This window comes from Vulpes vulpes, chromosome 3 (genome assembly GCF_048418805.1).
Source record: "Vulpes vulpes isolate BD-2025 chromosome 3, VulVul3, whole genome shotgun sequence".
NCBI classification, from domain to species: domain Eukaryota; kingdom Metazoa; phylum Chordata; class Mammalia; order Carnivora; family Canidae; genus Vulpes; species Vulpes vulpes.
This window is the reverse complement of record NC_132782.1, coordinates 138,326,975-138,351,030: the sequence shown is the minus strand read 5'-3', so window position 1 is coordinate 138,351,030 and position 24,056 is coordinate 138,326,975. Positions and strand designations below refer to the sequence as shown.

General features: G+C 41.4%; 2 protein-coding genes across 3 annotated transcripts in view; one reads left to right on the top strand and one right to left on the bottom strand.

The window, feature by feature from the left end:
• LOC112924412 (uricase) overlaps positions 1-7,948 on the bottom strand; it is a 31,088-nt gene extending 23,140 nt beyond the window's left edge. The window contains exon 1 of the mRNA XM_026004703.2: positions 7,858-7,948. Coding sequence (XP_025860488.1) covers positions 7,858-7,887 — 30 coding nt within the window. The 5' untranslated portion in view covers positions 7,888-7,948. The remainder of the gene's footprint in view (positions 1-7,857) is intronic.
• A 468-nt stretch (positions 7,949-8,416) lies between these two features.
• On the top strand, positions 8,417-23,756 carry DNASE2B (deoxyribonuclease 2 beta). 2 transcript variants are annotated; one of them, XM_026004706.2, is made up of 6 exons: positions 8,417-8,767; positions 11,633-11,810; positions 15,569-15,650; positions 18,558-18,719; positions 19,928-20,128; positions 23,288-23,756. In XM_026004706.2, exons 1-6 carry the CDS (start codon positions 8,655-8,657, stop codon positions 23,626-23,628), a joined length of 1,077 nt encoding a protein of 358 aa, XP_025860491.1. In that variant the 5' UTR covers positions 8,417-8,654; the 3' UTR covers positions 23,629-23,756. The 2 variants fall into 2 exon arrangements, with proteins under 2 accessions (XP_025860491.1, XP_072607624.1); XM_072751523.1 differs by lacking the exons at positions 8,417-8,767; positions 11,633-11,810; positions 15,569-15,650 and having other exon boundaries at positions 18,580-18,719; positions 19,993-20,128.
• The last annotated feature ends 300 nt before the right edge of the window (positions 23,757-24,056 follow it).

Sequence of the window (24,056 nt, the reverse complement as noted above, 5' to 3'; positions counted from 1 at the left end):
CTGCAAATGCAGGTAGTTCCTACATGATACATAGAAAGATCCAGTGAGCGCCACCCTTCAGATCCACCCTTGCTCACCTCTCCAACTGCATGTCTTGCCACAGCCTATTTCAAACTCTGCTTCAGCTAATCATGGCTCTGCATGATCTCTCTGTCCGTAGGCCCTTGAATATGCTATTCCTTCTTCCTTGAACATCCTTTCTCTTCCTCCTGCCCAACTACCAACCCCTTCACTTGCCGAATGTCTTCTAGTCACCCTTCAGTCTCAGATGCCACTTCCCCCGGGGAATCCGCCCAGTCCCTCAGGTCTGGAGTAGGTGTCCCTTCCATATGTTCTGGAAATAGTTATTGCCTTATCACAGTCTTTATCAAGTTTTGTTGCAATTGCCTCATCATGTGTCTGATTTATTCAAAAATGGGAAACTGTGAAAGCAGGAACCATTCTATCTTAGTTGTCATGGCAACTCCAGTGCTCAGCACAGTGCCTAGAACATAAATAGGTGCCTAACAAATGTGTCGTGAATGAATGAATGGTGCACCACCACCTCCACTCCTTGTGTGGTGATGCGGAATAGTTCTTGAAAATACCCAAAAGATTGCAATACAGAATCGCCACCTCAGCTCAAACCCAAGCAGGAAGCTCCTCTTCCTGGGAAAGTGGGGAAGGCCCCATCTGCTCTCTGATCACCACAGCCCACTGGGAAACAAGGCCCGGGAAGGGCAGAACTGAGTGTGGAGAGAGTCATCAAGGCAGCACCAGGTGCTCGCGTTGCTAGCAAGCCAGCACTCCACGGGGCGGCTATCCGGGAGCTCCTGAGGGGAGGTCAGCGCTCCTCAGCAAGCTCCCGACTAGGCCCTGGCACCAGAGCAGAGCTTGAGAAATCCCATTTACTGCGTAACAAGTCAGAAGAAAAAGATCATAACCATCTGAGGATGGAGCGGAATGGAACAACGGTGGTGTGGGATGCCTAGGAGTCTCTTGATAGGATCTGACACAGCAGATGATGGGTCCAGAGCAGAAACGAGCCTGTCCTCCTCAGTGAGACTCCCCCCAGTTTCGTAGTCAGAGAGTCAGAAGTAGGGGCCAGACCCCTGTCATGTATACATAGTCGGGTGCAGAGGCCCATGTCCACGATGATTGCACAATGAAACACGAAGGCCGCTCTCATGTGGAGGGTGGGCCAGTGGCTGAGGGGATGGGCTCTGGGCTCTGGAATCAGGAAACACAGGTGCGAACCTTTGCTCTGCCATTGTTAGCTCTGCACATGGGGATGAATTTCTCCATCCATAAAATAGTAGCGCCTACCTCTCAGGATCATTGTGAGGATTACGTGAGAAGAAACCCAAAGCCCTCAGGAAAGAGCCTGGCAAATTTTAAGTATTCAATAAATGCTAGCCATAATGATCATTGATAAATAATGACCACGTGTCAGATTTTTACATCAAGGAGTCCTCCCAATTACTGTTAGAGATAAATACCTAGATTGCGCACCAGCCAGAAACACCGAGGCTGTGTGACAAGGCCTACTTCTGCCTTCGCTTTGGTTGTCCTTCCTCAGGCTTGTGTGGCTTCAGGAAACAAAGTTATGAAAGGAAACTCGATTTCCTAGAGTAATACTCTGGATGAAACATCAGAAGGAATACATTTTAACCTGGCTCTACACAAGAAAAATCCACTTTCCTTAGACATATCTTGAAAGATAAGGGGCTGGAAATCATTAATTACCTGCAAGTAATGTTAGAGAGAAGACTCCAAGATTGTAAATTAATCTTGTATTTCTCTTCCGTAATGAGATAGTGAGGATTCTTTTATTTGCAGGCCATACTGAAAAGGACGCAGGCCCGTCACTACAGGTCTAGGGAGGCGTAGCCTGGAGTCTGTTAACCCCTAGAAGGCCCAGTGCATGGATTTGAGGTGGAAAATATTGAGGAAGATTAAAAAAAAACTTTCGTAAATTTAAAAATGACTTGCATTTTCTCTTAAGTCTTAGAAGAGCTTCTGTAAACCTCATCTCTTCCCTCCATAACAGAGAGAAATACAAAAGGGCTAGCTACTCGGGACCCAACACGGATGTAAAAATCAAGTCAGTTGCAGTACACCATAATGGAAGAACTATGCATGGAGACTGGCCTCCCTTCCTGTCTTTGAAATGTTCTGGAGAAGTTCTTCCAATTCCGTGCCCAGGTTTTTCCTTTGCCTGCCTATTTTCTTGAATACTCACGAACAAAAAGATTTCAGAGAAAGATGCTGAACTAATATGAGAAAAAAGAGCGCTCATCTGAACAATCTTAATATCATTTTGGCAGATATTAACAATACATGAGGATAAGAACAATAATGGTGAATCATACCTGAGAAGCAGTTGGTATTTTTTTTGGCTGCCTAGGATCTACTAAATGTCAGATGGGAAAATATTGATATCTAGTAGAAAATGTCATGTTGCTTTAGGCTGTAGAATGGCTTATTTTTGCTATCAAGGAGGGATATGCCCTGAGTTATGTTCAAAATGTGACTCTAAAGGGATTTGTCAAGCAGATGCTTCAAAAGCAATCTAACAAGTCATATGCATAATTATGGTAGAATGACCTGTTACCTCTTGAAGACTCCATTTATAGGTGCTCAGTGATTTTCACACCTCTACCTCTTACAAAGAAAGAAACTTGTCACTAAAGTCAGTAATACTAGATGTTGGCAAACTGACTTTAAATAAAATAAAATAAAAATTACAAATAAATAAATAGAAGTCAGGGGAAATGCTAATTTTCTCACCAGCCTCTTCATAGCACTAATGGCCTTAAGGCTGAGAACTAGAAGAAGCATCTAGGATTAGGGACAGGTAAGGCCACAACAGAGAATTGATTGAGATCTGAAGAATTTGATGGGAAGGAAATTTTACTAAAACGCATACATTGAAAGCTGTCTCTTTCTAAATGTGTAAGTCTTGAGAATAAAAGTAATAGTAGCAACCATTTAGTGAGGGTTTCATATGTGTCAGGAACTTTGCATCTATTATTCCCTCTAATTCTTCACAAGAATCCTATGCAGTAGGTATTTTTAATCCAACCTTGACCAAGGGAGATACTAGGGTTAGGTATCCTGCCAAGGTCACACAATTACTAGGCAGGCGACAGATGGCTGGAGGAGAACCCAGCCCATTTGCCCCCAAATGGCATGCTCTTTCCCACTGCAGGCCAGTCCCTATGCCCCCTGCATGGGCAGCCCACTCTTTAGAGAAACAAAGGATGCAGAGGGAGGGAAATGGCCATGTGACTGCAGAAATTTGAATTTCTATACCATTTTTTCAAATTCCACTCATTGGGATCTACATTATCTTATCTATTCCTCACCAAAAAACCCCCAAAACCAACCAACCAAACAAACAAACAAAAAACACAAAACCACCCAACCCTGCAATTTAAAGGGAAAGAATCCATATTCTAAAAGAAACTTTTGTCAGGGATATTAAATGAGCTGCCCAAAGTCACATGGCTACCAGGAGGGCTGGTGCAGTGCAGAGCCTGAAGAGCCTTACTCTCTCACACTGTACCAGGTAGAACTTACTGGACGCCCAGAGATACCCCTGCCCAAACTGTTGCTTTTTCTAGAACTTAAGTCATTTTTCTTAAATTGCAAGAGAAGTCTAAGCTCTGATCGATTCTGTGTATATGGCGGGGATATTTAAGTTGTGAAGTAAGGGGAGAATGAAGAGCTGATTGTGGGGCAGGATGAAAATTCAGCTTCGTGTCTTCAGTAGCAGGTACTACATTTGGGTCAAACATTGACTTTCATCTGGGCAGGGACTATTGCAAACGTGAGTGATGTAGGCTTATTTGTGGTCATTAAACCCATATCACCAATGGACTGTTTTAGTCCATCTGCAAAGATGATGAAATAACTGCCCCAGAAGAAAAGGAAACAAGGAGGAAAGGAACCAGCATTTAATAAGCATTAGTAATGTGCCAGGGACTATGCACATAGCATCTCACTGAGTCCTGAGACCCCTCCATGAAAGCACAGAATACGAGCCTCACCTTTAGAAAAGGAAGGTAACAGTGTTGAGGTTCAAGAGTTTGGTCAAAACCACATGGCTGTCGCAGGGGTGCCTGGCTGACTCATTTGGTGGAACATGAGTCTTTTGATCCAGGGGTTGTGACTTTGAGCCTCATGTTGGGTATGAAGATTACTTAAAAATAAAATCTTAAAAAAACAACAACAACAACAACCACATGACTTTTGAGAGGCAGGGTCAGACGTGGAACCCAGGTTGGCCTGATTGCTTTCACTATACTCAGCTGCCTTTTTGACACAACATTATAACAAAGTTCTTTAAAATGGGATTTTGGGGGATCCCTGGGTGGCGCAGCGGTTTGGCGCCTGCCTTTGGCCCAGGGCGCGATCCTGGAGACCCGGGATCGAATCCCACGTCAGGCTCCCGGTGCATGGAGCCTGCTTCTCCCTCTGCCTGTGTCTCTGGCTCTGTCTCTGCCTGTGTCTCTGGCTCTGTCTCTCCTTCTATCTCTCAAGAATAAATAAATAAAATCTTTTTAAAAAAATAAATAAATAAAATGGGATTTTGCATGCATACTCATTTTTATTTATTTATCTATTTAGATTTAATCCATTATAAATTCCACAGAACCGCAGAATAGAAATCTCTGAAATCATTTTCATTCAACCCATTCGTTCATCTGTATTTATTTATTTAGCTCCTTTTAGGTGATAAGCACCATGGTAAAGTGCTAGAGATGTAACAACAAACCAGACAGACACTGTTCTGCCCTGATAGAAATGATACACTAAAGTTTGTACGCTATACACTAAAACAAACCTTCTCAGTAAAGAATCCAAAAGTTAGTATTTTAGGCTTTGCAGACCATGTGGTCTCTGTTGCAGCTACTTAGCTCTGCCATTATAGCATAAAGAGCTATACATAATACAGAAATGAATGGGTGTCACTGTGTTCCAATAAAACTTTATTTACAGAAACAGGCAGTGGGCCAGATTTGGCCAACAATAGTTTGCTGACCCCTGCTCTTGAGAGGAAAGCTCAGAAACGAAACCAAATAATTAGATTATTGTGATAATTACTCCAAGTGAAAAAAACACAGTGAACTCTGGGATACCTAAGCCAGTTTGAGAGAGATCGAGGAAAGCTTCCAGGAGGGACTGATTTCCACAAAGCTATGAATGATGAATAGGAATTAACAAAATAACATCTTCTGGCCTTCTTACATTAATTCTACTTATGTTTTCCTTTAAAAACATTTTTCATGAACAATTCTTTGTTTCACAAATATGTGTATCTTATTGCTTGTCTCATCAGTTTTCATCAAAATAATTCCAGTCCCCTCCCTTTCCTCCTGCAACAAGTATATTGACTTTTTCCTTCATTTTGTCACATTGTAGAGTTTATTCAGCACGTCAACAGTCTTGTAAAAGTTCGAACATTAATTTAAACTTTATAGATAAATTTTCTGACAGGTAAATCATATCTCAAAAAGCTATTGAAAATAAATAAATAAAGCCAGCAGTCTGACTGCCAGAAGTCCTCAAAGGATGACCAAATTACAATTAAGCCAGCATAGTCCAGGGTCTGGAAAAACTGAACTTTATCTCAATCTCAAGAAATTTTCACAGATAAAGCTTCAAAGAATATGAACTCCCAGCCGAAATTCAAAAAGCACACAGGGTAGTGAGGTATCATGAGAAAGAGTTGCAGAAACAACAGACAGAAGTATGACTTGCAAAAACTTCAGATATTGGAATTACCAAAAAAAAAAAAAAAAAAATAATAATGATATATTTAGGGCAGCCTGGGTGGCTCAGCAGTTTGGTGCTGCCTTCAGCCCAGGGTGTGATCCTGGAGACCCGGGATCAAGTCCTGCATCGGGCTCCCTGCATGGAGCCTGTTTCTCTTACTGCCTGTGTCTCTGCCTCTCTCTCTCTCTCACTCTGTGTGTGTGTGTGTGTGTGTGTGTCTCATGAATAAGTAAATAAAATCTTTTAAAAATTATAATAATATTTAATATTTTTACAGAAATAAAAGAGAAAACTGAAATTTCTCCTTCTTGAGATAGAGTATATTTTCTCTTGAGCAAAAAACAAGAGACCATAAAAAAAGACCAAGTAAATTTGAAGGAAAAAAAATAGAACCTCTAGAAATGCATTGAGTGCATTAAGAAACAGATTAAACACAACTGAAGAAATAGTTATTTGGAAGAGATAGATTAAGTAACAGAATAATGTTGCCTAAGAGAGAATGTGAGAACTGGAAGATAAACCCAAATAATGAATAAGGATTAAGACAGACACACAGGAGCCAGAGTACATGCAAGAGACATAAAATATACTAGGACAATATGACAGAGAGAATGTGGAAGAGGCACAATTCCGGGAGATCAGGACTGAGGTTTTCCAGAATTACTGGATGAATGAATGTAAACTTTCAACTATAAAATAAGAAGCGCATGACCAAGTGAAGGACTCTACCTTGTTCCCTATATTTGGCTAACTTACAATGAAGGAATTTTCTACTGTTTTTAGAAGCCATCATGAACCACTTGGGCCTCAAAAGTAGGCAATGTGAAAACCATTCTATCCAGTTTGCATTTTTTTCCATCCACCGGATTACTGTTTTTCGTAAAAACCAGGACACACTGGAATTTAGTCTTTAGGGTAATGTTGAAATCCCTGGAGCCCCTCAATGTCCAGTGCAGGGTTTGCTACCTAGCGATTGCATAAGAAAGGTCACCGGCAATCAGCATGATCAGGTCAGTAACAACTAGAGATAAGAATGTTAACTGAAACTTAATAGCTGAAAGAAAGTAACCTAACAGTATTTTTCCAGACCTTGAAATAAAAGTAGATTTAGCAAATAGCACCCTAATACGGATGTCCCCCAGCCCAACCACAAGAAGGGCTCAGGTCGTAGTAACGTAATCTTAGTTAACATTTGTGGATCATTTACTTTTAGCTAGGCACTGTGCTAAGCATATAATGATAAGAAAACAGGAATTATTTTATAGCCTATTCAACAAATGTTCTTTAGCCTACGTAACTGAAAACAAGTTGCTTGTATTCTCTAAATGCATCGATGAATCTTAAGCCTAGTGTACTCAGCCATTACCATTGTACTACCAAAAGCTATCACAAGATAAAATTAATTTTATTTCACCTTAACTTAGCAAAATATACTTCATGATATGAAATATTTAAAAACTTGATGAAAAGTTAGTGGTTGCTGAAATTCTCTTTCCTGAATACGATAAAAACACATATAAGACAAAATGATACCCACGGAGAAATGATCAGAAAAATGTTTGTTTGTTTGTTTGTTTGTTTTACCAATTTGACAGGTTGCAAACCTCTCAGATACCTGCATAGCCCTGGGTCAGGGCAGCAAGCCTCAAAGTTTAGGGTGTACTAGTATCCCCGCAAACCTTGTAAAAAAATGTAGATTCCTAAGCTCAAGTGGAAGAATTCTGAGTTAGCATGTATGTATTGAGGCTCAGAATTCTGCTCTATTTGCATGCACCACAGGAAAATGTGGGTGGTGGTCAGACGTCCCTCACAAAACTCGGTCTTCAGAGAGATAGAGCCCCAAGTCCTCACCTTCCTAGGAAACTTGAATCCTGAAAACTCCAGCTCAACCACAGAAGATTTGCAATTTGGTCAAGGTCCCTACATAACTGATCTGGATCCATAACCAGAGGGACAGATCAGAGCCATAATGGTTTCCAGGCATGGGGTAAAGTGCTACTTATTATGACAGCATCTTTAATAATTGAGTCAATTAAAGAAATTCTCTTCATATGCTAGTCTACTCCCTTCCCTCCTCTAAAAAGAGAGTGGTCTCACCTTTTTATAATCATTGTGGTAATGGGCCATTTCCTCTTGGCCTTCAATTTCAAAATTCAGTTTCAAGAGTGAAAAAGAAATAGTTTGAACAAAACAGATGTTTATAACATTTTTTATTTGACCTGAAGGGTGAGCGGTCAATATGTTTACCTGATTGCATTACAACCAATTGGGCACCAAGGCCTCTTGAAACGAAAGCACCAAGTTGAGTGGCTAAAACCAGAGGTGGAGAGAATATGTAAACATCTTTGGTAAAATACAATTAAATTTACTTTTACTTTGAGGAAACCCTTTGAAGATCACCTTAGGAAATGTTTGCTTAAGACTGAGAGTATTAGAACTGATAGATCCTATTACCAAGACATAAGGTTTTGTCATTTCTGCTTAAAGTGGCTTTTGCTCCCAGACAATCATGAGGGGAAAACAGGAAATATATTTAATTCAACATCTACTTAGCCTCATGGAGTTCCCCTGCCTACTGAACTTCATACTACATGGTGTTCACTCCAAAGAGTTAACTACATAACCCTTTTTTCTCTCCAGAACTTTTGATGACTTTGCAAGCCAGTCAACAGTTCAGCACAGAAGCATCTGGAGTCACGCTGGCAGGTTGTGACAAAACCACACAATTACATGAGGTTCACCCCATTCTGAAAATGCCCGAACAGCAAACGATGGAGGTAAATGGAACAACAGTCAGCACTGGCACAGCCTGAGAGAGACCTGAGACTCGGAGCCCTCAGGCTCGGGGGCCAGCTTCCTGCTGTGGCCTGGTGTAAAGGTGGCAGATAAAAAAAATGACAGCAAGACTTCTGAGAACAGCCCTCGCTTTGCTCTTCTTTGGCCTCTTTGGGGTCCTGGAGGCAAGAACAATATCGTGCAGGAATGAAGAAGGCGAAGCTGTGGATTGGTAGGTAAATGAAGTGTGAGGATCCGGGCCTGCAGCTAGGAAGCCAGAGTGTCTGAGGCCCCGTGGCTTACTGTAAAGTTCCAAAGGAGACTTCCACCCGCCTCTCCCTTTTAAAAAGAAAGGAAATTAAAGTGTGGAAATGGGCCAATAATCCAAGTAGGGGCAGGCTCCTGAGTGGGGGAGCCTCCCCCTGAGGAAGAGCTGAGCAGCCCCTCCTGAGCCCGATTGACTGCTCCCAGAGGGGAAGGCTGGTGGCCACAGGGTAGGATGGAACCGACAGCCTCGCTCAGTTGGCAATTTCTTTTAATTACACTGTGCCTTTCCTAACAGAACCCTTCCACCATCGTTTTAGAGATCGACAAAGGAGAGAAGCCAGAGAAGGCAGGTACTTTTCTGACACAAGAGCTTATTCTTCCCCTTGTGAGAATGCAAAAGAGGCCTGACTGAACAGCGCTGTTGGCTTAGCCCTGTCTGTTAGGCAATGCAAGGCCGTTGTTGGAGTGGGTGCTAGGTCACTGGTCTCCTTCATGGTGTCAGAGAGACTAAGCATGGCCTCATATCATAGTCACGGATTCTTCTAAAGCTTCGATCACTTTTTTACTCTTTAATTAAGGTGTTTGGTTTTGACATTATGGTTGGCATCGAGCTTTGTGTAAGCTTCAGGCCAGAGAACACAGATACACTCAGTTTTGACAGTGAACAGCTAGTGAGCTCATGCACGAAACGAAATACAGATATGGACGAAACAAGGTTCTCGCCCTCAAGGAGCTCAGTTATGTGGTGAGGGCATAGATGGGGCCATTGGGGAGCATAGACCCCAAAAAGCTTCTCTAAGGAAGTAGTTTTGAGCTAAGTTTTAAGAACAATTATGAGCTGGATGGAAAAACCAGGATGCTGCAGGGGCATCTCAGGCCCAGGAAGGAGCCGTGAGGAGGCCCAAGGGCAAAAAGCCACAGAGAAGGTGTGGAAGCAGTTGAGTTTTGCTGGTGCTTTGGGAGAACCTGGGGAGATGGCAGGAGGGAAGCTCAGTGGGAGGCAACAGCCAGGTCATGAAGGGTTGTGTGCTGGGGTGCCCAGTCCACACTCCTCCCTCAAAGGGAGCTGCTAAAGACCTTCAAGCAGGGATGTGATGCAGTCAGATTCATATTTTAGAAAGCCCACTGGTGGTACTGTCGAGGCCAGCTGCGTGGAGAACGGTCTAGAGTCACAGAGACCAATAGGACTTGTCCAGCATTACTGGTAAGACTATGTGTGGACCCGCGTTAAAGAAATGGTTGTCAAAATAGGAAGGAAGGAACAATCTGAGAAAACTTGCTAACAAATGGGCTGAGGGTTGTAGAAGAGAGAGAGAAATTAAGAAAGACTTTCAGATTGCTGGCTTCTCTGTGTGGATGTGTTCCCTAGCTGTGGAGAAGAGCAGAGTTGGAGCGAAATATTATAAATTTGGTGTCCAAAATACGGAGCTGGAGGCCTCTGGGACATGTATGTGTTTAGGCTTCTCTGGACCTCAGCATAGAGGTCTGGGCTACAAGCAGATTCAGGAGTCTTCAGAATATACCTGGAAAGGGTTACCCGAGAAAAAATGTTTAAAAGCACTAGTTCTCATCTGGTTTGCCATGACACCACTAGTTCTCAAGCCCCTCAGTGGTGGGCCACTGCAGTGTGATTGACACATAAAAGGTATTTCTGCCACAACTGAATGGACAGGTGACTTAGCAATACTGGTCAGAGGAATGCTGAACAGACAGGGAGGAAGCCTTGAGCTGCTATAACTCACTGTGAAGGTCAAAGGGCAGAACAACAACAGGTCAGCACCAAAGAACAATCTCATGTTTCCTTCCACACATGAGGACCCTGCCCTGAGAGTAAGAATGCATGGTCAGGGCAGGAAAGAGCTCATGTAAATAGAAGCAAATGAAGAATTCATGAAGGTTTTATGGCCAGTGTAAGACACTGGTGTGTGGCAATAGTAAATGCATTAGAATGTTTGGTTCATTGTGGGTAGTTGATAGTTAATTATGCAATTTTTGCTGTTAGAGAGTATTTGGCTAGACCTGAGTGATTTTGCCCTCTAGGGACTTTCAACACTGGAAACATTTTTGCTTGGCATAGGTGAGGAGTACTACTGTCATCTAATAGGTAGAGGCCAGGGATGCTGTGATGCACAGGACAGCCCCCCACAGCAAAGAATGATCTGGCCTGAAATGTGAACACAGCACATTGAGAAGCCCTGGGCTACATAATCCATGAGTGCCTGTGTGCTGTGTGAGCCCAACCACCTCCCCTCCCTGTGAGATACCTGAAGAAGATACAGGAACAGGAGATAATAGCAAAGAAGGCAAAATGCTTATTTGATTGGCTGGTCCTGGCCCTCAATCCTCAAAGCAGGGTAGTCGGATAAACAGCTGAAGAATGTGGCCTAGGCCAGAGGCTCAAGGGAGACTCATCAACTCTGAATGCCAAACCCAAATCTCAGACCCAGCCAGCTAGCTATAAAGAGATGAGTGTGCCAAGCACTTGGGGCAGAAGAGAAAAATACATCCAAGGTCTTTCCAGTCCAACCCTTGGCCTCTCCCCAGTGTGGCCATATGGACTGTGGTAACAAAAGAGAGGCAGTGTCAATGTGCATGGGCTTTCACTAGAGGCACGCTACCCCCCAGGCCAGTTAATGTCTCAGGACATGCCTGGTTAGATTCGCATTCCTTCTCTGGGAAGAAGCAACGATAAGGGTGAGAAGAGACAGAAAGCTTGAGCAAATCCCTTTCCTTAGACTTAGGAAATACAAGTAATATGATATATTTAGGTGTTTAACACCAGGGAAGCAGTCAATAAATGTTAATGATTAGTAATTATTTCCTTTGTCAGGTTTGTTTTTTATAAGTTACCTAAGCGGCAAGACAAGGAAAGCAGACAGACTGGGTTAGAGTACCTATACCTCGACTCTACTACCAGAAGCTGGAGGAGGAGTAAGCAACTCGTGAATACCACGAAGAGTGCGTTGGGAAGGACATTACAACAGCTATATGAAGCCTGTGCCTCCAAGGTATGCTAGAGTCAATCATTCATCAGAATTGTACAAAATGCATAAAACAAAATCTAACGCTTCCAAAAGATTTGAACTGATAACCTACCTAACCCCCAACCCTGAAGTAAACCGGCACAGAATCTGAATCAATCTAAGACCTTAAGGAATATGTCATCAGACTCCAGAGGAATGCCAAATTACTGGTACACTCAGCACTATATCCAATAGTATCACTGGGTGAGGTGTGAACTAATTACATATGGAAGCCTTCTGGCTGCCAGCCTCTGCCAATTCACTCAGTACTTGCTATCTTTTTCCTCCAACGGAAACAGAAAGGAGCCCCCTCCTGCTATAATGCGATAATCGACCTGCAGTCAGTATGCCACAAGGGATGGATGGCATGTGCTCTGGTGGTGACGAGTGGTGGCGGCCCACATAAAGGTTTCCTCTTGGTCTTCCTTTTAATTTATCATTTTCCAAATAGTAGCTTGAGAGCTAGGGCTCTAGAGCAAGACCCTGAACTTGCCTGAATAAGGATTAAACCTGCTATGGGGACTTGATCAGGCAATGAGCTAACCAGCCAGAGGGATACAGGTAAGTAGGCCTCCTGGCTCACTGTGGGCAGTCCCCGTGTTCCAGGCACTGTCTGCTGTTCAGTGACAAGATACTGCTTTCCAACCAGGGGTGACACAAAAAAATCAAACAATAATATTCAGTTACATGCATGAGTATGTATTGCTAACACTCACTTACGGAGCAGTCAGTGTATAAAATTTATGTCAGTAAATTTAATCCCCACAATACTGTGTTAGACCCTAGCCCTCCGGTACAGGTATATCTGAGTATTTATTCAAAATGTGCAGAGAGCTGTCCGTATGTGTGTTAATATTCACTTTACTCACCTGCCATTAAGACCAGCCTTCAGAGCCAAATTACAAAGTACGAATTTATTTGTAAGGTGTTCCAAGAACCATTACTAGGTGCTTTTAAAAATTATCTAATCCCAGCAGCAATCCTGTTTTAAATTAATAGACTATTATGTAAAGTCAACGCTGCCTGCAGCTGCTTCTGCTTTCCAAGGTTGGGGATGGAGGCCGGAAGCATAACTGACCAGTAAGAAAATCAGCACTTCCCTTGTTCCCTTCCCCCCTGGGCAGAGAAAGGAAAGAGCAACATGGTGGAGCCTCTGTCATTTACTTAAGTTGGAGCAGATGGTTCCCACTTTGGCAGAATATAATACTCATCTTTGGAGGCCCAAAACTAGCCCCAGAGCCTAGGAGGGCAAGAGAGCTAAACTGCTCTGCAAAATATAAAAGAGTAGATGAGGGGCACCTGGGTGGCTCAGTGGTTGAGCATCTGCCTTCGGCTCAGGGCGTGATCCGGGGGTCCTGGGATCGAGTCCAGTATCGGGCCCCCTGCATGGAGCCTGCTTCTCCCTCTGCCTGTGTCTCTGCCTCTGTGTGTGTGTGTGTGTGTGTGTGTCTCATAAATAAATTTTAAAAATCTTAAAAAAAATAAAAGAGTAGATGAGACCTAGGAATCAGAAAGTGCAAGAAACACAGAGGGAAACTGAGAGTAAGTCTGTGGTGGTATAAAACCATTCAAGAAGAAAATTAAAAAATTAAAAAAATAAAAAACCATTCAAGGTTTCCTACCTTCAGTAAAACCTGCTCACATATAAGGCCTTGAGTGATAGATTCTAGAAAGAAAATGACAGTAAAGGGGCTGATTTCCATGTCTGATTGGCATAGATCCAAAAGAGGAAAAGCAACAATAGTGGGTGACATCCAAGTGAGATGGGGTGTTCTCTGGAAGCTGGAACTATGTGCCAGAAGTGATGATAAGACATAACTCCTCCACCTCCTGACCTGAAATTCTAACAGAAAGCAGAATGCAAGATCAGACCAACTGATTCTATTTTTTGTTTTTTGTTATTTTTTAAAGATTTTATTTATTTATTCATGAGACACACACACACAGAGGCAGAGACATAGGCAGAGAGAAGCAGGCTCCATGCAGGGAGCCCGATGTGGGACTCAATTCGGGGACCCCGGGATCAGGCCCTGAGCCCAAGGCAGAAGCTCAACTGCTGAGCCACCCAGGCTTCCCCAAAACCAGTTGATTTTAAATCTCAGTTGTCAAGATGACCTAGGCCAATATCTCAGTACATTTGGGATTGTTTCCCTTCTTTTGCCTTTGTCCGTAAGAACCTTCCATTCACCTTTGTAATGAGGCTCCTCGAACGATGTTGCAACTGCCAGTACTTGTCTGTCAATATTCCCTCGACTCGGGGCAGAGATTGTAGGAGTCTTATTCAACAACTGGTAGTCAAACTAATACCCAGCCTATGTGTTAAAGAAATAAAGGTGCCCAGAGGCACACACATAGGCCTACATATTCTTTTTTTTAGGCCTACATATTATTAAATCCATAATTATTAAATCCATAATCAGAGAGCCTCTCTTCACTAGGGCTACATCCCATTTAGCCTTAGCTAGTTGTTACATTCCTGGTTAGAATAATAAATATTCATCTATTATAGGAATAAAGTTCCTCATAGAATCTTCCTCCCAGAGTCCCTTCACATTGCACACCAAAGGCACACAATGGCCTCATGACCACATTCAATGCCGGCTCATTGAATAACTAACTGTCAAAGTCCTCCGGCTGAGGATCTAAATGCCAACAGTAGCTATGGTCATTTGTGGAAAATGAGGGTAAGAAGATAGCTTCTTTTCTCGGATATTCCTAAATATAGGAGCCAAGAATGCTTCACGGAGTATATGGCACATTAAAAATTTTTTTTTGGATTACATCAAATAATGAAGCAACTGTAAGTGACTCAGTTATTGACTTTTTTTTCTGAGACAAAAGGAAGAGCCTCTTTTTTTTTTTTTTTTAAGGAGATGGGTTGTTCTTTCTTGCTTTTAATTATGTCCCTGAGATGTTTTCTAATATTAACATTATTGGCTTCAATAAAAATCACTGAATCATGACATAAATGAAATGGAACCACACGGAACAAATGTAAGCAAGTTTCCAAAATATGACATAAGAGATACCAACAAAATAATAGATCCATTTTTACTTAGAGAATTGGCCAACTGTTTAGAAAATTTACTCAGATTTTGCCTTCCTGGAGGAAATCCAATATCACACACTCAATTTCACCACTTTTTCTAAGCAGTAAAATATCAAGCAAGAAAGGTGAAGTAATGGATATGCTGAGAAGTGGATTGTAGGAAAATCCTTCCCTACAGGGAGGTAGTGGGAGCAGAGAATGAGGAATCCTGATTAAACACAAAATGATGATCAAGCCGTGAAGCACAATGTAGGTAGAGGAAACCAGACCCTGACAGCCAGTTCTGCATTGTGTCTCTAGTATCAGTGGAAAAAACCCAGGTGTAATCCTTGGCTGGTTGCTCCTACTTCATTTCCTGAACAAATATTTAAGTAGTCCTTTATTATACACTGGTTGTCAAATGAGAAACACAGTCCAAAACAACCAAGAGAAATAGGAATATTGCCCTTGCACGCACATCACAATGCATAGGGTTGGTTCCCTGTCACATAAGACGAAACCATGCATGGCTGAAAATGGACTTCCTGTTCCCTGTTCCCCCATATTGATGGGGAAGCTGTCTTTTAGGAGAACGGGTGACTTCTCATGTGTATTAATGAAAGTTCCATATTGCAGTCTGGGTGGCTAGTAGAAATGTTGTGAGCATTTCTGAGTTTAAGATTTACACCATTATAACCCTAATGTGTTCCTGCAGAATAACAACACAGCCTACCTACTATACAATGATGGGGTCCCTGCATCTGTGACTTACAGCAGAAAGTATGGACACACTAAAGGTATGACAAAGGCTGTTAGTTTCTCTTTCCTCCTGGAAATCAGCACTCTTTTAAATGTTCTATCTTGAATATTCTTATATTCTACACTAAAAGGATAGCTTTTCTTTTTAACAGTTTGAGTTATCAAAATGCATGGGTTCTATATCACAGGTTGTAATTATATCATTTGACTTGGAAATCTCCTTTTCACAAATTCCATTTTATTTCTTAACATTTTTTTAAAGATTTTATTTATTTATTCATGAGAGACACACAGAGAGAGAGACAGAGAGAGAGACACACACACACACACACACACAGGCAGAGGGAGAAGCAGGCTCCATGCAGGGAGCCCCATGCGGGACTCGATCCCTCGACTCCAGGATCACACCGTGAGCCAAAGGCAGACACTCAACCACTGAGCCACCCTGCGGTCCCTTATTTCTTAACATTTAAAAATATATGCTTTACAGCAGAAATTCAAATACTGACTACTGAGAACACCAGCCAGTCTGTGTGTGTATGTGTGGGTGTGTACACACACATTTCAGTCAGGTTTGTAGAGGTATAATTTACATAGAATAAAATCCACTCTTGCTAGTGTACAGTTCCTTTTGAAATAAACATTTTTGAAAAATAGTTTTTTATATTACAATAACTTTGTTATATATTACAGTAATTTTTACTATAGGAACTTTTGTTATTTTTCTATTTATGAACTATGTTTATGTATATATGTTATCTAAAAATTCAAAATGCTGGGCAGCTCGGGTGGTTCAGCGGTTTAGTGCCACCTTCAGCCCAAGGCCTGATCCTGGAGACCCGGGATGGAGTCCCACGTTGGGCTCCCTGCGTGGACCCTCTTCTCCCTCTGCCTGTGTCTCTGCCTCTCTCTGTGTGTGTCTGTGTCTCTCATGAATAAATAAATAAAGTCGTTTAAAAAAAATTCGAAATACCAGGTAAGCCTGGGTAGCTCAGTGGTTGAGCGTCTTCCTTCAGCTTAGAGCATGATCCTGGTGCCCCAGGATCCTCCAGTCCTGCATTGGGCTCCCTACAGGGAGCCTGCTTCTCCCTCTGCCTATATCTCTGCCTCTTTCTGTGTGTCTCTCATGAATAAATAAAATCTTTAAAAAAAATAAAAATTCAAAATGCCAGCAAACAAAAATTGTAATCCTAAGACCCACTAGATACCATATTAATCCTTTCTACTTACTTTTTTATAATATGTATTTTAAAACATTTTTATAAAACTCTTGTAATGACTGTTTTCAACCATTTTTCAACTTAATACATCATAGATAATTTCCCATGGCAACAAGTATTTTTCAGAAGGTCCCAAACTCAAGGCCTTCAGAGACAGGCAAACGGATGTCAGCAAGCCAGGTGGGGAGAACTAGCAGATAACTGAAGCAGTGGAGGGGGCATATTTTGTCAAAAGGGGCAGATGGTACTCAACTTGCCTTTTAGGGATGCAATTTTTCAGGAGATATTGAAATTAGTGTTTGTGGAAAATTTCCCCAATTTTTAAATGTTGGCAATGAACTCACAGTTTTAAAAATACTCTGCAAGCATAATAATATGTATCGACAGGCTAGATTTGGCCAGTAGGCTGCCACTTTGCAACCTCTGATTAAGAATATAATTTGTAATGGCTGTCAAATGTCATGAGCATTGAAAGCTTTTGATTTAGCCAAGTTGCCCTCCTGATGGTCCTATTAGCATAAAATGCAGCAATTTTTATAATATACCACATTCTCCAACCTCTTCTCCAGCAAACTCCAACCACCATTCTCACGCCACTCTGTTAGTTGCTACAAGGGCTTGGGGAAAAGACTAGAAAGGGAATGGGACCCCATGTCTAGAGGGGGAGCTCTCTTTGTCAGCAGGTGCCTGACATCCTGTGGCATTAGTACCCAGAGGTCGGGATTTCAGGCAAACAGCGCACTCATCTGGGCAAAAGACAGCCCCTGAAGGTCATCCAGGAATATTAGGCAGCAGAACTTTGGACATTTTCTACCTGGACACAGGGACTGATTCTATCTAAACACACTGAGAGACCAATAGTGTGCTTTCTTAAAGTGTGTTCTTTGAAAAAAAAGTAATAACTGGCAGACATTTGGTGTCTACTAACAATAAGGCAAACCTGAAAAGCTTTGTATTTGCATGGTCATACGCAAACTGGAAAGTCTAGTCAGCATACCAAAACTATCTCGATTTATTTATAAACACAGAAATAGTCACAGATGCCTGTTGGATAGGATTCATTTTGCCATGTCACAAGATGATGAAAATCTCTCTGTTTCCTTTCTTTCCGGTTTTCATGTTATTTTGCTCTAGAAATCTTCACTAAACACAATTAATTGGGCTGTTTTGGCATGGCTTCTCCTTTAATTCTCTTTGTTTCTTGTTTCTGGGCTTGTGGAATTGACTAGTCTTCTACACATAAGTGAGCATCGGTTTCTTACAACAAATTACCACAGGTACAGTTCTCCATCTGATATTTTCTCTTTCAACTCTTTTTTTTAACCAGCTTTTGAAAATAGCTTAGCTGCTTAGCAGTAAAGAGACTTATTATCTGAAGCTTGCCAGGTGACTATATAGTTTAACAAGGTCAAATTCCAATTTAGCAAATCTGCAGTCTGCCAAAACAAAGTCTCCTTGAGGTTTCGACGTGAAATTCCTCTTAACTCTTCACAGGGTGGCTGCCCTGGCTTTCTTTTTGGTGGCTTATTATCAGTAATGGGGCAATGTGATGTGTGCCCAAACTGGTTTCGAAATCTTTGAAAAACAAGCATGATTTTTGTGATTATTGATGGAATAAAACATTAGCCCCAAATACAAATGGGCTTAAATGTTGCAGCTTTGAACTCTATTGTTGAATGGAGATTTATTTTTCTAATGGATCTGTATTAACTGTATCTTTGGTAGGCTTACTGCTGTGGAACAGAGTCCAGGGATTCTGGCTGATTCATTCCATTCCCCGGTTTCCTCCAACTCCTGAAGAAGGCTATGATTATCCACCCACAGGAAGAAGACACGGACAAACTGGCATCTGCATAACTTTTAAGTACAACCAGTATGAAGCAATAGGTAACATCAGAGTATGTTAAAAAAGAGATTGCAGTGTTAAAGAAAGGATTTGGAAATCTATTAATATATTAATGACTTCATCTATCTCTCTATTCATTAACACTCTGATACCTAGATTCTATTAGATTCTAATATTGGCGTTGCCATGGTAAGACTTTGAGCAGGTTCGCTTACTAGACCTTTGTTTCCTGATCCACCAGTGAAGTCTTTGAAATTGATCAGAGGAATATTTTCAAATGTCTACAGCCATGTGGCTCTGTGGGAAAGCAGACCTAACAGTTACAGATCTCCATACTTTTTGAGAGGAACTAGAAATCTAGGGATGGGAAGATGTGAGAGAGTAGGAAAGAGAGTATGGTCTCAATCTTATTTAAAGAAATAATTGTGCAGATTACATGTTGCCTGCAGGCCACCAACTTGACAGCTCCAAGCCACATGATCTTCCTTAAGATCCCAGGCTCCAATGGCCAAAAATACTTGGATTTGGAAAACTTCTGTGGGAGAGAAATACAAGTAGGAACACTGTTTTACCAATCACAGGAGGCTGCTAAATTGTAGTAAAAAGTGATTTACCTCTAAATATGGGAGGTTTAGAATATGTTTTTCATCAAATGTCCATCTTACGACAAAGATTACTGAAGCTCTCATCCAAGGGAAACCCTAGTTTAACTAATTGAGTTCCAGTAATAATTATAGAGATGAATAATGCAGAGATTAGATGTACATGCTGATGAGTTGATCATTCTTTAAACTGATGATCAGTACACAGGAGTTCTCTTCTTTTGTATATGTATATATGTAAGAAAAAACATGACCTCCAAAGTCAGACCCAATGCCTGGGTTTGAATATCAACTCCATCAGGTACAGGCTTTATAACCCTGTGCACACAACCTAAATTCTCCATTAATTCGTCTGTAAAATCAGGATGATGATAAAAGAACTTACTTAATAATGTGGTTGCTATCAGGATTGAATCAATAAATCCATGTAAAACTCATAGAACAATGCCTGGAAAGCAGAAAGTGCTCAATAGCTGGCAACTATTTTAACCAACAGTAATTTGAAAGCTATTGGCTTAAACAAGGGAATACTTTTGGTTTTGTTTCTTGTTTGGTCTGTTTTTTAATTCACAACAGGATATATAATATTAACAGACATTTTTGTTTGTGTCCTAATTCTCAACTTTTCTTTCTGTTTCTTAATTCAGATTCTCAGCTCTTGGTCTGTAACCCAAACATTTATAGCTGTTCCATCCCAACCATCTTTCACCAGGAGCTCGTCTACATGCCACAGCTGTGCGCTGCTGGGTCCACCTCATCAGAGATCCCTGGCCAGTACCTCACCTCACTCCAGTCAGCCCGGGGCCAAAAATTCATCCATTTTGCAAAGTCTGATTCTTTCCTTGACGGTATGAAAGATCATGATCCAACCATATGTAACCTTGCTGTTGGACTCACTTTAGATTGTATAGAGGAAATATTCTGATTAGTCAGGGGCAGAGAAGAAAAAGAGAAGGAAGGAAAGGGAAAAGAGAAGTCAGATCAGTTCAAACATTTGCCTGCTCTGCTTGAGTGGCACAATTGCCAATCCAACTGCCGAAGTCTCTCACAACCATCCAGCCAGGGGCCAGTGAAAATTTGCAGTCGCCAGCCTCCACTGAGCACAGAACCACAGCTGTCTCCTTTTTCCACTCCCTAAACAGCTATGTTAACCCTCTTTTATTCTCAAGTCCTTTACATTACCCTGCTTCCTCATTCACAGCCTCGCTTTTTCCTTCATAGAGAGAACAGAGATCACCAAGGAGAAGCCACTTCAAGGACAATCCCCACCAAAACCGTATGGAGTTTCCTCAAAAAATTAAAAATAGAAATATCACATGATCCCAGAATTCCACTACTGGGTATCTACCCCAGGAAAACAAAAACACTAATTCAGAAAGATCTGTGCATCCCTATGTTTTTGGAGCATTAGTTACACAAGCCAAAATTTGGAAGTAACCCGACTGTTCATCAATAGATGAATGAATAAAGAAGATGTGGTATAAATACACAATGGGATATTACTCAGCCATAAAAAGAATGAGATCCTACCAATCGTGACAACATGGACGTACCTTAAGGGTATTATGCTAAGTGAAATAAGTCAGACAGAGGAAGACAAAACCATATGATTTCACTTATGTGTGGAATTTTAAAAACAAATGAGCAAACAAGCAAAAAGCGCAGAAATGGGCCCGTAAATATATAGAACAAACATAATCCCCAAAGGGGAGTGGATGGAGGGATAGGCAGTATGGGTGAAGGGGAGCAGGAGGTACAGGCTTCCAGTTTATGGAAAGAAGAAGTCACAGGGATGAAAGGAACAGCATAGGGAATATAATCGATGGTATTTATAATAGGGTTGTATAGTGACAGATGGGAGCTGCACTTTGGTCGGCACAACATAATGGATAGAGTTGTCCAATCACTATGTTTTATAACTGACACTAATGTAACTGTATGCCAGCTATACTTCAATTTTTAAAAATAGCTTTAAAAAAAAAAGGAAACCAAAACACACCTACTCTCAACAATCTTATCTGTTTCCATTCCTTTTCATGAGTTTTCTCTCATCCCTACAAAGCAGTACATCCCCTGCCTTGGAACCCATCCCCTAATACCTTGATTCATCCACTTTATCTATTCCCTCTCATCTACCTCAATGTCCCCACTCTATAAGATCTGTCCCCTAAGTACACAAACATTCCTGAAAACACTCCCCTGGTCCTAGATCCCCTATATTTCTGGGGTTTTTTTTCTTTTCTTCCAAATTTCTTTTTATGACACTCTTCAGGGATGCCTGGGTGGCTCAGTGGTTGAGTGTCTGCCTTTGGCTCAGGGCGTGATCCTGAGGTCCAGGGATCAAGTCCCACATCAGGCTCCCTGTAAGGACCCTGCTTCTCTCTCTCCCCATGTCTCTGCCTCTCTCTGTGTCTCTCATGAATAAATACATAAAATCTTTTTTTAAAATTAAAAAAAAAAGACTCTTCGGGGCCTTCACTGGCTCCATGCTGCTTGAGTGCAGTCTTGTGTCTCTGTTTGTAGACACTCCAACCTCTCCCCAGTCACCAGCGACTCTCTTAGTTGACCTCACTGTCTTCTCTCCTTGCTTGCTTCCTTCCTTCCTTCCTTTTATATTAGATAAAATTTACTGAATGCCTCCCACTTGCCAAGCCCTATGTTAGGTACCAGATAGAGATCCAAAAATTAACAGGACAGAAATAGCCTCTGCAGAATTTGGCACTGCTAAAACCATATCTTCCTGAAACACTCCTCCTCCCTGATTGGTGGGAGGGTACAGACTCTTGGTCTTCTTCCCACTTCTTTAAGTCTCTTCTGCAAGGTCCTCTTCCTCTGCTTACTCCTTAGGTGACTGAGTTGCCACATGATCCTCTACTCTTCCTTATCTCATTCTACATATTCACTCTAGGTGATTCCAGCAAGCCTTCGGGTGGTTCCCAAGACTAGGTCTGTACCCATACTTCTGAACTGACAGATGTATTCAACAGTGGGTTGGACATTTCTACTCGGAGGTGGCGCAGTCACGCCAAATTCATCATTATCCCCCACAAATCTACTCTTTTTTTTTATATTCTGCATTCAACTGGGAACTCTAGATCCCTCTTTTCCTCACCCCTCTATCAAGTCATCATTCAATCACTTCCAGGTCCTCAGTAATGCTCATATTTATCTTTTCCTCTCCAAACTTTCTGTCACTGCCACAGTCCACACTTGTGTTTATCATTACAGTTATAGTGACAACCTGATGTTTTCCCTATATCTAATCTAATGCACCTTTCTCAGTTCATCCTCCATATTGCCTCTCAATTCATATTTATGATCATAAATCAGTTTCTATTAGTTCTTCATTAACACTTCTTTAAAAACTCCCCCATTGAGGGGCACCTGGGTTGTTCAGTTAGTTAACTGTCTGACTCCTGATTTCAGCTCAGGTCATGATCTCAGGGTCATGGGATTGAGTCTTGCATCAGGCTCTGTGCTTAGTAGAGTCTGCTTAAAATTCTCTCTCCCTCTCCCTCTTCCCCTCTGCTCTGCTCTCTCTTTCTCTCTCTAAGAAGAAAAGAAAAGAAAAGAAAAAAAAAAGAGAAGAAAAGAAAAGAAAAGAAAAAGAAAAGGAAAAATTGCCCCATCAATTTCAGGAAAATCCAAACATTTTGGCAAGATTTCCAAAGATCCCTGGAAGCTGACCCCTGGTTACTTCTCTAGCTTTATTCTTTCCAAAGATCTTTTCAGGACAAAAACATATATTGCTCTCTTGTTTGTGTGGAACAGAAGACATTTTTAAACACCAATGTCATCTCAGTAATAATGATAATAACCTTTATTTGCATACCACTTTAACACTTACAAAATGTTCCCCCATTCACTATCTCAATTGTGTTCTTATTATTGTGCTTGTGACATCCATATATCAGGGGTGAATGATGATTTCCATTGCTGAGGATATTTTCAGAGACTTATCTAAGTATAAATACTAACCTCGCTATCTTTCTCCCTGTAAACTCTAGACATCTTTGTAGCCTGGATGGCTCAACATTTGAAGACGCACTTGCTAACAGAAACCTGGCAGCGAAAAGGACAAGAGCTTCCTTCAAACTGCTCCCTTCCTTACCATGTCTACAATGTCAAAGCAATTAAGATATCTGGACAGTCCTATTTTAGTTCTTACCAGGATCATGCCAAATGGTGTGTGTCCCAAAAGAGGACCAAAAATCGTTGGACCTGTATTGGAGACCTAAATCGGAGCCCGTACCAAGCTTTCAGAAGTGGAGGATTCATTTGTACCCAGAATCAGCGTATTTACCATGCATTTCAAGGACTGGTTTTGTATTATGAAAACTGCAACTGAACTTGGTGAAATAACATATGCACTATCATTTCCAATGCCAACAATGGGTCTTCTTCCATCAGATCCATTCTTTATATATTAAAAGCCTGTGAATGTAGTTATAGCCCACATACCATCAAATAAAATGCTTTTCTACCATGTTTACCATTTTGTCTTCCACTTAGTGGCAATTTATCTACTTTGAATTTATGTGCCATAAACATAAATCATTACACATATCTAAAGTGAAAGTGGATGGAGTGGAAGAAAAAATATTCTCGATTGTTCATAGATTGACTGGATATCTCCTAGATTAATTTCATCTCCTTCAAAAGATTTTCCTGACTCCTCTTCTCATCCCTTGTTGAAGGAAAAACATCTCTCTCTGTATCTCACACTCCTTTAGTCATCATCTTCTTAGAGTTCTTTTCATTGGCTAATGGTTGTCT

What these genes read in the sequence shown, in the direction of transcription:
- DNASE2B (XM_026004706.2), top strand. Translation starts at nt 8,655, where the DNA reads ATGACAGCAAGACTTCTGAGAACAGCCCTCGCTTTGCTCTTCTTTGGC. An exon ending in ATGAAGCCTGTGCCTCCAAG is followed by an intron (nt 11,811 to 15,568) that starts GTATGCTAGAGT and finishes GTGTTCCTGCAG; the next exon opens with AATAACAACACAGCCTACCT. An exon ending in GTCTGATTCTTTCCTTGACG is followed by an intron (nt 20,129 to 23,287) that starts GTATGAAAGATC and finishes TGTAAACTCTAG; the next exon opens with ACATCTTTGTAGCCTGGATG.